This window comes from Zalophus californianus, chromosome 4 (genome assembly GCF_009762305.2).
Source record: "Zalophus californianus isolate mZalCal1 chromosome 4, mZalCal1.pri.v2, whole genome shotgun sequence".
NCBI classification, from domain to species: domain Eukaryota; kingdom Metazoa; phylum Chordata; class Mammalia; order Carnivora; family Otariidae; genus Zalophus; species Zalophus californianus.
The window spans coordinates 47250247-47264998 of NC_045598.1; the positions used below are offsets into that span (position 1 = coordinate 47250247).

The 14752-nt window shown below is 36.9% G+C and overlaps 1 protein-coding gene across 3 annotated transcripts in view; it reads right to left on the reverse strand.

The window, feature by feature from the left end:
• The window catches only part of OMA1 (OMA1 zinc metallopeptidase), an 87672-nt gene that overhangs the window by 26523 nt on the left and 46397 nt on the right, over nucleotides 1-14752 (reverse strand). For 2 of the 3 annotated variants that reach the window (XM_027613134.1, XM_027613144.1), the window contains exon 8: nucleotides 2329-2478. In XM_027613134.1, coding sequence (XP_027468935.1) covers nucleotides 2329-2478 — 150 coding nt within the window. Of the gene's footprint in view, nucleotides 1-2308; nucleotides 2479-14752 lie in introns of all 3 variants that reach the window. The other variant, XM_027613126.1, reaches the window with a different exon arrangement.

Sequence of the window (14752 nt, forward strand, 5' to 3'; positions counted from 1 at the left end):
AGCAAATATACTCTATACAAATCAGAAAAGACGTGAAACCAGGGGACAAGAAAGGGAAAGAAAGAAGGGAAAAAAAAAAGGAAAAAGAAAAAGATAAAAACAAATAAAAACAGAACAAAACAAAAAAAAACAGTATATGATCAAATATGATCAGGCTAGTGCATAGATCAGTGCCACACACTAGCTTTTGGGCATATTTTGGTCTGTTAGAAGAAAGTGCCTGCTAAAATTTTAAGGGAAGAAAGACTTATATGTGTACAAAATAAGGGTTGATACAATGAAGGGATTGAAGATGACTGTAAAGATGAAAATTATAAAAGATTTTATAAAAGGAATTGATAAGATAGAAGTTGTTTTTAAAAAGAAAGAAGATTTAAAAAGAAAAAGAAAAACGAAAAAAAAGAAAAAAAAGGGAGAGAATGTGATCAGGCAGGAGAATAGAACAAAGCCATACACTAGTGATTTAGGGTATATTTTGATCTGTTAGAAGAAATTGTATCTCAAAATTTTAAAGAGAGAACAACTTATATATATATGCCAAAAATAAGGGTAACTACTATGAAGGGATAAAAATATGACTCTAAAAATGAAAAATAAAAAGTTTTTTTTAAAAAGGGATTAATAAGATGTTTGAAAAAGGGAAAAAGAAAAATTCAAAAAAAACAGTTAAAAAATTAACTTTGAAAAACTAATGAATTATGGTAAAAAAGCCATGAATTCTATGTGCAGTATTCCCCTAGCACTGGAGTTCTCCTTGATCGGTAAACTTGGTCTTGGCTTGCTAGCTGTTCCTGCTGATCTTCTGGGGGAGGGGCCTGTTGCTGTGGTTTCCAAATGTCTTTGCCGGAGGCGCAATTGCCCCGCCCTTGTGAGTCCGTGCTAAGCAAGCTGCTCCGGTTTGCTCTCAGGAGCTTTTGTTCCCTGCAAGCTCTCGGTACAGCTTTGGAGGACCAGGGTGAAAATGGTGGCCTCCCAATCTCTGCCCGGAGGAGCTGAGAACTCGGGGCCCCACTCCTCAGTGCGCCCCCAGAGAAAAGCAGTCACTCCCGTCTCCCTGGTCTCCGGCCGCACTCCGTGCTCACCCGGTCTGTGATGGGGCGTTTCTATGTCTGGCACCCGACCCCGTGTGGAGTCTCCAAACCCAGCAGATCTCTGCGGTGCGCTCCCGCGCCGCTCCTCCCGGGGGAGGAAGGGGAGTCTCCCCAGCCCTGCTGCTTGTTGGGTCCCTGCTGGAGGAGCAGTGGCCTGACTGGACCGCGGATCACAGTTTATGGCAACCCCGAGCTGAGAGCCTGCGCCTCGGCTCCGTCTCTGCAGCCAGCTTCCCCGCTCCGATACCTGGGAGCTCTGCCACACTCAGACACCCCCGGTCTTTCTGTGACCCAGAGGGTCCTGAGACCACACTGTCCCGCGAGGGTTCCACCCCCAGCTTAGCCACTGGAACGACATCCCTCAGTGGAGCCGACTTCTAAAAGTTCCAATTTTGTGCTCCGCGGCTCTATCACTTGCCAGAAGCGGCCGATGGAGGTCCCCTCCCCCGCCGTCTATCCTCCCGAATATCGCCTCGGATTCACTTCTCCGCACGTCCTACCTTCCAGAAAGTGGTCGCTTTTCTGTTCAGAGTGTTGTTACTATTCTTATCTTCAATCTCCTGTTGAGTTCGTAGGTGTTCAGAATGGTTTGATCTCTATTCAGGTGAATTCCTGAGACCAGACGAAATCCAGGTCTCCTACCCCTCCACCATCTTGCTCCGCCAACTGATATTTTTAACAAGCTTTTTAACAAAGGTTAAATCACCAAGAAAAGACTAAATTATGATCAATATGTATGAAAAATACATACTTTGAGTTTTAGACTTTTGCCAAATCAGTTAAAATTAAAAGGTATGATTCTAAAAAGGTTAAACTTTCACCATCAAGAAAAGTCAACGAAACAGCAATTTATTCCCCAAGACTTGTGGACAAGCAGGATTTTTACTTTTCAGTCAAATCCTTTAAAAACCAAGAATCCATAATTATAGTGATCAAAACATTTGATAGGCTAGACTAGAACTCTCTTTTTCCAAGCACAAGAAGCAACTACATTAAAAATAAATGTTGGTTAAGCGACTGCCTTCGGCTCGGGTCGTGATCCTGGAGTCCCAGGATCGAGTCCCACATCGGGCTCCCTGCTCAGCAGGGAGTCTGCTTCTCCCTCTGACCCTCCCCCCTCTCATGCTCTCTCTCTCTCATTCTCTCTCTCAAATAGATAAATAAAATCTTTAAAAATAAATAAATAAATAAATGATACAGTAAAAACAATGTCTTGCCTTATACAGCGTTAGCTAACCTGAGGTATGAGTCTATCCAAGTGCTCAGCTCGATTTCCATGAGAAGGGTGTGTGGATAACCATTCTGGCAACTTGGGATGGCCTTGTAGGCTATCTGCAAATTCCATCTGCTGCCAAAACACTGAACTGGCTCTGACATCCACACAAGCCTAAAACCAGAATTTAAAAAAAAAAAAGAGCTTAGTTATGAGAACATTTTTTAAAATTTAAATCATTACGTTTTAAAACTATTTTCTATCATTATTTGCAAATGACATATCTGATAAAAGGCTAGTATCCAAAATGTAAAAAGAACTTCTAAAATTCAACATCCAAAAAACAAATAATCCAATTAAAAATGGGCAGAAGACATGAACAGAGATTTATTTCTTCAAAGAATACATACAGACGGCCAACAGACACACGAAAAGATGCTCATCATCACAGCATTAGGGAAATGCAAATCAAACCTACAATGAGATACCACCTCACACCTGTCAGAATGGCTAAAATCAAAAACACAAGAAACATCATGTACTGACAAGGATGTGGAGAAAAAGGAACCCTCGTGCACCATTGGTGGGAATGCAAAGTGGTGTAGCCACTGTGGAAAACTGTATGGAGGTTCCTCAAATAGTTAAAAATAGAACTACCCTACAATCCTTCAATTGCACTACTGGATATTTACTCAAAAAGTACAAGAACACTAATTCAAAGGGATATATGCACCCCTATGTTTATAGCAGCATTATTTATAATAGCCAAGATATGGAAGCAGCCCAAGTGTCCACTGATCAATGAATGGATAAAGATGTGGTTTAATACACACACACAATGCAGTATTACTGAGTCATCAAAAAGAACGAAATCTTGCCATTTGCAGTGACATGGATGGAGCTAGACAGCATAATGCTAAGTGAAATAAGTCAGAGAAAGACACCATAGGATTTCACTCACATGCAATTTAAGAAACAAAACAAACAAGGAAAGGGAAAAAAAAATAAGAGAAAGACAAACCAAGAAACAGACTCTTAACTACAGAGAACAAACTAATGATTACCAGAGGTAAGGAGGGAGGGGGGAAGGGTGAAATAGGTGATGGGGTAAGGAGTGCACTTATCATGATGAGCACTGGGTGTTGTATGGAACTGCTGAATCACTAAATTGTACATCTGAAACCAGTAGAACTCTGTATGTTAACTAGAATAAAATAACAAAAAAAAAGCAACAAGAAACAAAAAATAAGTTATTGCAATGAAAAAAATATTTTCTTGCATTTTTATAAAAGTAGAATGTGCTCATTGCTTTAAAAAAAACTCATACGATATGGTATTAGAGAAGCCCAAAACTCTCCCTATACAGCACTCACAGATAATCCCACTCCCAAAGATAACCCACTATTTTCAGTATGACAGGTAATAAGAACATGTATTGAAGGCAAAAATCTTCCACACAAATTAATATTTTGTTTTCATAAAAATATGGATTTAAAATCTCATCTATTATTAAACTGCACTATAGAAATTTTATTCCTAATCTATACTAGAATAATTATAAGATTTCAAACAAAGAAATGAAATTATATTTTTGTTACATTTTTAATGTTCATATCAATTTATCTACTTTTCCTCAGTGTGTGTGCTAAAGAACATATTTAAGTCACTCAAAATACCTTATAAAAGTATATCTTTTTTTAACAAATAGGATACATACGTCTGGAAACGTGTGTATAATTCCATCAGTCATATACATATACTTATCTACACAAAGAATATTTCTGGAAGGCAATTTAAGAAACCGTTAATAGTAGTAGCTACCCTAAGAGTATAAGTGGGGTGTTTGATGATGGAGAAGGAGAACTTTTATTTCTGAATTATATAAACTATATTATTTTTATAATATAACTACTTCTAAATCCTATATAGGGTGATTAAGTAAATATTATAATCATGTTCAATTTATTGACATTTCTAATTTTTTCTATGAGAAGTGACTGGATAAAGTGATTATATTTCCCAACTAGTTTACTTTTGAGTAAGACAATTAAGAAAAACTTACACCGTACTGACTAAAATGTGCTATCAAAGAGCCTTAATGTGCTTTCAGCTTTAAAACCATGAGATTGTAACACACAAAAAGGCAAATACACAATATCATGCTGATCTAGTCAACATCCATGCCACTCTTTAACACACACCATTAAAATATTTTCAAATGCTGGGAAAATGAGAAGATAAAATAATTTGAAATCCAAGTAAATTTTACTCAATGTTTAAAACAATTATTTTTATTGTGGTAAAATGCATATAACATAAAATTTGCCATCTTAACCATTTTTAAGTGTACAGTTCACTGGTATTAAATACATTCCCATTGTTGTGCAGCCACTACCACCAAGCATCCCCATAGCTCATTTCGTAAAACTGAAACTCTGTATCTATTAAACAATTAATTCCCCATTCTCCTCTCACCCCTGTCCTGGGTGACCACCATTACAAATTCTGTCTTTATGATTCTAACTACTCTAAGTACCTCATACAAGTGAAATCATACAGTATTTGTCTTCTTGTGACCGGTTTACTTCACTTAGCATAACATCCTCAAGGTTCATCCAGTATTATAGCATATTGCAGAATTTCCTTCCTTTTTAAGACTGAACAAAATCTCTTATGTCTACACATTTTGCTTATCCATTCATTGGTCAATGGACACTTGGGTTGCTTTCACATTTTAGCTACTGTGAATAACGCTGCTATGAACATGGGTATACAAATACCTTTTTGAGGCCCTGCTTTCAATTCTTTTAGGAATATATCCAGAAAGGGAGCTGCTGGGTCATATGGTAACTGAATTTTATTTTTTGTGTGTGTGAAACTACCATACCATTTTCACAATGGCTTACCATTTACATTCCTACCAACTATGCACAAGAGTTCAAATTTCTTCACGTTTTCACCATTTGTTAATTTGTTATTTTGATAGTAGCCATCCTAATGAGTATGAGGTATTATTATAGTTTTTCTTTATTTTTTGTTATGTTAATCACCATATATTACATCATTAGTTTTTGATGTAGTGTTCCATGATTCATTGTTTGTGCATAACACCCAGTGCTTCATGCAGAATGTGCCCTCTTTAATACCCATCACCAGGCTAACCCATCCCCCTACCCTTCTCCCCTCTAGAACCCTCAGTTTGTTTTTCAGTCCATCGTCTCTCCTGGTTCGTCTCCCCCTCTGATTTACCCCCCTTCATTCTTCCCCTCCTGCTATCTTCTTTTCTTTTTTCTTAACATATGTTGCATTATTTCAGAAGTACAGATCTGTGATTCAACAGTCTTGCCCAATTCACAGCGCTCACCATAGCACATACCCTACCCAATGTCTATCACCCAGCCACCCCATCCCTCCCACCCCCTACCACTCCAGCAACACTCAGTTTGTTGCCTGAGATTAAGAATTCCTCATTTCAGTGAGGTCATATGATACATGTCTTTCTCTGATTGACTTATTTCACTTAGCATAACACCCTCCAGTTCCATCCACGTCGTTGCAAATGGCAAGATCCCATTCCTTTTGATGGCTGCATAATATTCCATTGTGTATATATACCACATCTTCTTTATCCATTCATCTGTCCATGGACATCTTGGCTCTTTCCACAGTTTAGCTATTGTGGACATTGCTGCTATAAACATTGGGGTGCACGTACCCCTTCGGATCCCTACATTTGTACCTTTGTGGTAAATACCCAGTAGTGCAATTGCTGGATCGTATGGTAGCTCTATTTTTCAACTGTTTGAGGAACCTCCATACTGTTTTCCAGAGTGGTTGCACCAGCTTGCATTCCCACCAACAGTGTAGGAAGGTTCCCCTTTCTCCACATCCTCACCAACATCTGTCGTTTCCTGACTTGTTAATTAACAAGTCTGGTCTATATGTCTTTTATGCTAATACCACAGTTTTGATTACTGTAGCTGTGTAGCAAGTTTTGAAATCTGAAGTGTGAGTCCTCCAGTTTTATTCTTTTTCAAGATTGTTTTGGCTACTCTGGTCCTTTAAGACTGCATATGAATTTTAGGTTTAGTTTTTCTATTTCTACCAAAAAAAACAAACAAAAAAAGTCACCGGGATTTTCATAGGGATTGTATGGAATCTATAGATCACTTTGGGTACTACTGACATTTTTAAAATATTAAGTTTTCCAGTCAGTGAACATAGGATCTTTCTATTTCTTTATGTCTTGTTTCAGCAATGAATTTTTAGTTATCACTGTGTAAGTCCTTCACCTCCTTGGTTAATTCCCAAATCTTTTATTCTTCAAGTTATTGTAAATGGAATTGTTTTTATAATTTCCTTTTCAAATTGTTCATTGTGTATAGAAATGAATTTTTGAGTGTTGACACTGTACCCTGATACTTCGCTGAATTAATTAAGTTCAAACAGCCATTTTTCAAGTCTTTAGGGTTTCCTACACATAAGATCGTATCATCTGCAAACAAAGATAATTTTACTTCTACCTCTCTAATGTGGATAACTATTACTTCTTTTTCTTGCTCTGACTACAAACTTCCAGTACTATGTTGAACAGAAGTGAAAGTGGGAATCCTTGCCTTGTCCCTGAACTTACAGAAAAAGCTTTTGGTCTTTTACCACTGAGTATGATGTTTGTTGTGGGTTTTTCATATATGGCTTTTATGATGTTGATGTAGCTTCCTTCCATTCCTATTTCATTATTTTAATCATGAAAGGGTGTTAAATACTCTCAAAAAAATTTTCACATCAATTGAAATGATCATGTGGGTTTTTTTCTCCCCTTCCTTTTGTTAGGTATGGCATATTACACTGATTAAGTTTTATATGCTGAACCATTCTGGCATTCCAGGAATAAATCTCCCTTGGTTATGGTGCATATCCTTTTAAAATGCTACTGAACTCTGTTTGCTAGTATTTAGCTGGGGATTTCTGCATCTATGTTTTTAAGGGATATTGGTCTATAGTTTGCTTGGAGTGTCTCTGTCTTTCTATCAGGGTTATGCTGACTTCAAAGAATGAGTTAGAAAATATTCAATCTTCTGGGAAAGTTTGAGAATTGATATTAATTCATCTTTACATGGTTGGTAGAATCTACCAGGGATGCTGTCAGACTTTATTCTTAGTTAGATATTGATTACTGATTCAATCTCGTTACTAGTTATAGGTCTATTCAAATTTTCCATTTCTTCATGATTTAGTACTGGTTAAGGTTTTGTGTTTCTGGGAATTTGTCCATTTCATCTAGATTATCCAATGTTTGGCATGCAATTGTTCATAGTACTTTCTTATACTCCTTTTATTCCTATAGAATCATTAGTAATCTCTGCACTTTCATTTCTGATTTCAGTAATTTGAGTCTTCTTTACTTTTTTCTTAGTTCAGCTAGCTCAAGTTTTGGCAATTTTGTTGATCTTTTAAAAGAACAAATCTTGATTTTAATGATTCTCCTCTAATTGTTTATCTAGTCTCTATTTCATTTATCTCTGCTCTAATCTTTACTATTTCCTTCATTTTACTAGTTTTGGGTGTAGTACTTTTTCTAATCCATTAATTTGTAAGTTAAGCTGTTCATCTGAAATCTTTGTTTTTTAATGTAAGCATTTATAGCTATAAATTTCATACTCAGCACTGCTTTCACTGCATCTCCTAACTTTCTGTATGTTGTTTTTGTTTTCATCCATTTCTAGTTTTTATTAAATTCCTGTAATTTCTTCTTCAATCCATTAGCTATTTAAAAGTATACCATTTGGGGGCACCTGGCTGGCTTAGTCAGAAGAGCATGACACTCTTGATCTCGGGGCTATAGGTTTGAGCCCCACATTAGGTGCAGAGATTACTTAAAAAAATAAAAATCTTAAAAAAATAAAAAATAAAGTATACTGTTTAATTTCCACTATTTTGTGAACTTTCCACTTTTACTTCTCTTATTTATTTCTAACTTCATTCCACTGTGGTCAGAGAATATACACTGAATGATATATACCTTAATATACAAGAATTTGTGGCCTAACATATCCTGGAAAATGTCCCATATGCCCTTGAGAAGAATGTGTACATTCTGTTGTTTTGGAATAGAGAATTCTGTAATATTCTCTTAGATCTAGTTGGTTTACTGCATTAAGTCCTTTATTTCTTTATCTTCTATCTGGTTGTTCTATCCATTACTCTGGGTAAAGCTACTAAAGTCTCCAACTATTATTACAGAACTGTCTATTTCTTCCTTCAGTCCTGTTAGTTTTTGCTTCATATATTTTGATAGTATGCAATTAGGTACATGAATCTTTATAAATGTTATGTCTTCTTGTTGTTTGAAACCTTTATTACTATATAATGCCATTTTTTGTCTCTTGTAATCTTTCTTAATAAAGGTCTATTTTGTCTGTTATTAGTATAGCCATTCCTACTCTCTATTGGTTACTATTTACACGGAATACCTTTTTTCATCCTATCACTCTCAACCTGCTTAAGTCCTTGGGTCACAAATTAGTCTACTATAGACAGCATATAGTTGGGTCATGTATTTGGATCCATTCTAGCAATCTCTGTCTTTTGACTGGAAAGTTAATCCATTTATATTTAAAGTGATTAATGATAAAGAGGGACTTACTTCTATGACTATGCTAATCGTTTTCTATATGCCCTCTACCTTTTTTGCCCTCATTTCCTACATTACTGTCTTCTTTGTTGACTTTTTGTAGTGAAATGTTTAAATTCTTTTCTCATTTCCTTGTGTGTGTATTCTATATCTATTTTCTCTGTAGTTACTATGGGGATTACATTTAAAAACCTAAGTTTATAACACTCTACTTTGAATTTATACCAGCTCACCTTCAGTAACATATAAAAACTCTCCTCCTTCACAGCTCTGTCCCCATTCTCTTCAGTCTCTAATATAACAAAATTACATTACATATAACAAAATTATAACCAAAAAATAATTAAAAAAATAATTCTTTTAAATGCATTAGTCTCCTAAATTACATAGAAAACAAGATTTGGAGTTACAACCTAACCTTACAGTAATACTAGCTTGTATACTAATAGTTTTTTTCTTTAAAGGTATTTCTTAAACTGTGCAGAAACAAAAAAGTATAGTTACAAACAACTGTTACAAAAATACTAGCTTTTGAAATTGTCCATATATTTACCTTTACTAAGATCTTTATTTCTCCATAAAGCTTTGAGTTACTATCTCATATCCATTCATTTCACCTGTGGGACTCCCTTGAGCATCTTTTGCAGAGCAGTTCTGGTGGTCATGAACTCCTTCAACTTTTGTTAAACTGAGAATGTCTTCATTTCTTCCTCACTTTTGAAAAAGTTTTGCTGGACATAGGATTCTTGGTGACAGTTTTATTATTTTATAGCACTCTCAATGTAACAAACACTGTCTTCTGGACCAATGTTTCTGATGAGAAATCTGCTCATAATCTTAGTGCAGATCCCTTGAATGTGATGATTCACTTCTCTCTCGCTACTTCCAGGATTTGCTCTATGTCTTTGGCTTTTTAAAGTTTGATTATAACATATTTCAGTGTGGGTCTCCCTGGTTCATCTTTCTTGAAGTTCACTGAGCTTCTTGGACATTTATATTTATGTATTTCAACAAATTTGGGAAGTTTTCACCCACTATTTCTTGAAATGTTCTCTCTGCCCCTTTCTCTCTTCTCCTTCTGGGACTCCCACGTTGCATATGTTGGTCCTCTTGATCATGTCCCCCAGGTCTCTTAAATCCATCTTTTTCTTCTGTTCCTCAACTTTGGTAATTTCCATTGTCCTAACTTCAGGTTCACTGATTATTTCTTCTGCCTGTGAAATCTCCCTTTGAATCTGTCTAGACTTTTGTTGTATTTTTCAGTTCTAAAATTTCTTGTTAGTTTTTTGGGGGGGTTCTATTGTTATACTGATATTTTCATTTTGTTCATAATCACCTTCTTGACTTACACTTTCCCTTAGTTCTTTAAGCATCTTTAAGACAGTTCTTTTAAAGTCATTGTCTAGTATGTCTGCCATTAGATATTCTTAAGGAACAGTTTCTACTAATTTTTTTCCTATGAATAGGCCATACTTTCCAGTTTCTTACATGCCTGTCCTTTTTACTGAACAATGGGCATCTGAATCTAGTAATGTAACTCTGGATATCAGATTCTACCCCTTCTACAGAGTTTGCTATTTTTGTTATTGTTTTGTTACTGGTTTTTTGTTTTTTTGTTTTTTACTTTTAATGCTTTCTCTGTACCTAAGGTAAGCCTGAGACATAAATATAATGTCTCCTCAGGATTTTTCTGGGCATGTGCAGTCACTTTCTAATTCTCCCCAAATATGCAGTTTCAAAAGTCCTAGTCTTTAGTACCTAGCTTCCCTCACCAAAAAGTGAAGTGGGGAGGTGGTGGGAGAGGAATATTACCAGATATTTAAGTCCCCTGGAAGTCACTTCAGCCAGAGGAGCAGGGTTTGCTATAATAGGGAGAGGTACAAAACAATGGCTGACCACCTGTATGCACCTAATGATCAAAAGCAGTATTCAGTGACCAGAGCACAGATCACTGATATTTGGAGGACAGGGACCTTTTTGCTTACCCTGTAGTCTATCTGGGGAGACAAATCCCTGGTGCTTCCTACTCCATTATCAGAATTGCAACATAATTCTTTAAGACCTCTGAGTACTCTAAATTAAAAAGAAACCAAGGTATTTTGCCCTATTGTACATATATAGACAGACATGTATACATGTTTATAAATATGAATATATGACAAACATAAATATGTGACCCATGTCTATACGTGTATATCTATATATGTGTAAGATACATATATAACGTATGAGTGAGCTTGTGTGTGTGTATATCCACACATAAATAATTATTTGATACAAACACAGAAGTATGTCCTTCAATAGCAGGTCAACATATTCATAATAATATAAATACAAGCTGAGACAAGCAAGATATTCTTCTAAGATAATTCATAAAAATATGAGTTGAAAGAATTTTAACTGAAATAATAAGTTACTACTTTAAAAAGCACAGCCCATATAACAGCTCAAAAAAAACCTCTGAAAACTGTAAGATAAACATTTCAATAGATATTACAAATTCAGGAATTACCTACTATGAAGGATTCTGCTACACATACCAAAACAATATCCAGTATTTTTTCACATTAAAAATGTTATCAAGGGCATCTGGGTGGCTCAGTCCATTAACCGTCCACCTCTTGATTGTGGCTCAGGTCATAATCTCAGTCATGAGATCGAGCCCCACCTTGGGCTCCACACTGAGCATGGAGCCCACTTAAGATTCTCTCTCTCCCTCTCCCTTTGCCCCCTCCTCTCCACTTGCATGCTCTCTCACTCTCTAAAATAAAATAAAAAATGTTAATTAAAAGTGAAATAAAGTACTTCCCTCTTCAATCTCTTAAAAAACACAGAAGGCAATCTTTAAAGCAATATTTGATATGCAGAAATAGAAGAAAATTATCCCAGAGTGAAAAATATTCCAAACTTAAAAATATTCTAAAAGGACTGAATGTATCTGCTTTAATAGTAAGATAAAGGTATTGAAGTGTGTCTATACTTCCAAAACCCAATTCAAAGAACCACTTTGTTTTCAAAAGGGGTATTTTATTTCTATTTTTCTAATTTATGAAAAATAAATGACAGGGTACCAGTAAAATACTGGAATAAGAAGTACTGGACGCTTCTTTCACCATAAACACACTGATTTAAAAATACACAAATTCCCTTTCTGAGAAATCCAGAAACTAGCTCAGAGACTTCTGCACCTTGGGCAACTATGAAACCAGACACATCAAAGCCAGTAGGAAAATTAGGGACATCCCCTTGCCATAATCCCTCCCCTCAACACAGTACCATACAACTGGAAGGAAACCTCAGTTCCCAGCTTCTCCCTAGTGAGGGAAAGAAATGGACCATGTATCCAACATTCCAACTTTTCCGGGGCTGCCCAAGGAACTGGCTTCTGTCTTATCTCAGAGCACTGACAATATGCAGCACATGCTAGGCCTGGAGGCCAGTGAGAATAGGATAGCCCTCTGAACTAGCACACAAACAACTGCAAAAGCCCCACCCTTAGCTCAACACAGAGTGAGTGGCAAAATTCCCCAGATCCGAGATTCTCCTACCTGGGGAGGAAAGAAAGTGAACCATATGTTTAACATTCCAACATTCTGGGAGATGCCTGAGAAACTGCCTACTATCTCACCTATCTCAGAGCAATGATGGGACCTGGTATACATTATTTAATTTGCGGGGGGGGGGGGGGAACAGAGAGAGAGAGAGAGAATCCTTTCTTTTCTTTTCCTTTTTTTTTTTTTTGGTAGTGTTCCATGATTCACTGTTTGTGTATAACACCCAGTACTCCATGCAATACATGCCCTCCTTAATATCCATGACTGGGCTAACCCATCCCCCCAGCCCACCCCCTCTAAAACCCTCAGTTTGTTTCTCAGAGTCCATAGTCTCTCAAGGGTTGTCTCCCCTTCCAATTTCCCCCTTCATTTTTCCCTTCCTTCTCCTAATGTCCTCCATGCTATTCCTTATGGTTCCACAGATAAGTGAAACCATATGATAGTTGACTCTCTGCTTGACTTATTTCACTTAGCATAATCTCCTCCAGTCCCATCCATGTTGATGCAGAAGTTAGATATTCATCCTTGCTGATGGCTGAGTAATTTTCCATTGTATATATGGACCACATCTTCTTTATCCATTCATCTGTTGAAGGGCATCTCAGCTCTTTCCACAGTTTGGCTACTGCGGACATTGCTGCTATGAACACTGGGGTGCATATGGCCCTTCTTTTCACTACATCTGTGTCTTTGGGGTAAATACCCAGTAGTGCAATTGCTGGGTCATAGGATAGCCCTATTTTTAATTTCTTGAAGAACCTCCACACTGTTTTCCAAAGTGGCTGTACCAACTTGCATTCCCACCGACACTATAAGAGGGTTCCCCTTTCTCCACAACCTCTCCAACATTTCTTTCTTGCCTTGTCAATTTTTGCCATTCTAACTGGTGTAAGGTGGTATCTCAGTGTGGTTCTGATTTGAATTTCCCTGATGGCTAATGATGATGAACATTTTTCATGTGTCTGTTTGCCATTTGTATGTCTTCTTTGGAGAAGTGTCTGTTCACGTCTTCTGCCCATTTTTTTTACTTGTTTGTGGGTGTTGAGTTTGAGAAGTTCTTTATGGATCTTGGAAATCAGCGCTTTGTCTGTAGTGTCATTTGCAAAAAGCTTCTCCCATTTCATGGGTTGCCTCTTTGTTTTGTTGACTGTTTCCTTTCTGTGCAGAAGCTTGTTATCTTGATGAAGTCTCAAAAATTCATTTTCGCTTTTGTTTCCCTTGCCTCTGGAGACATGCCTTGAAAGACGTTGCTGTGGCCAATGTCGAAGAGGTTACTGCCTATGTTCTCCTCTAGGATTTTGATGAATTCCTGTCTCACATTGAGGTCTTTCATCCATTTTGAGTTTATCTTTGTGTATGGTGTTAGAGAATGGTCGAGTTTCATTCTTCCGTATATAGCTGTCCAATTTTCCCAGCACCATTTATTGAAGAGACTGTCTTTTTCTCCATTGGGTATTTTTTCCTGATTTGTCGAAGATTAGTTGACCATAGAGTTGAGGGTCCATATTTGGACTCTCTATTCTGTTCCATTGGTCTATGTGTCTGTTTTTGTGCCAGTGACATGCTTTCTTGGTGATCACAGCTTTGTAATATAGCTTGAAATCAGGCAATATGATGCCCCCAGCTTTTTTTGTTTTTTTCCCACATTTCCTCGGTGATTCGGGTTTTTTTCTGATTCCATACAAATTTTAGGATTGTTTGTTCCAGCACTTTGAAAAATGCCATTGGTATTTTGATTGGGATGGCGTTGAAGGTACAGATTGCTCTGGGTAGCATAGACATCTTAACAATGATTATTCTCCTGATCCATGAGCATGGAATGTTTTTCCATCTTTTTGTGTCTTCTTCAATTTCATTCGTAAGTGTTCTCTAGTTCCTATAGATCCTTTTCCTCTTTGGTTAGGTTTATTCCAAGGTATCTTATGGATTTTGGTGCTATTGTAAATGGAGTCGATTCTCTAATTTCTCTTTCTACAGTTACACTGTTAGTGCTTAAGAAAGCAACTCATTTCTGTGCATTGATTTTTGTATCCTGCCACATTACTGAATTGCTGTATGAGTTCTAGTAATTCGGGGGTGGAGTCTTTTGGGTTTCCACATAAAGTATCATGTCATCTGTGAATAGAGAGAGTTTTACTTCTTCTTTGCCAATTTGAATACCTTTTATTTTTTTGTTGTCTGATTGCTGTTGCCAGGACTCCTCGTACTAGAATAATAGTGGCGAGAGTGGGCATCCTTGTCATGTTCCTGATCTTAAGGG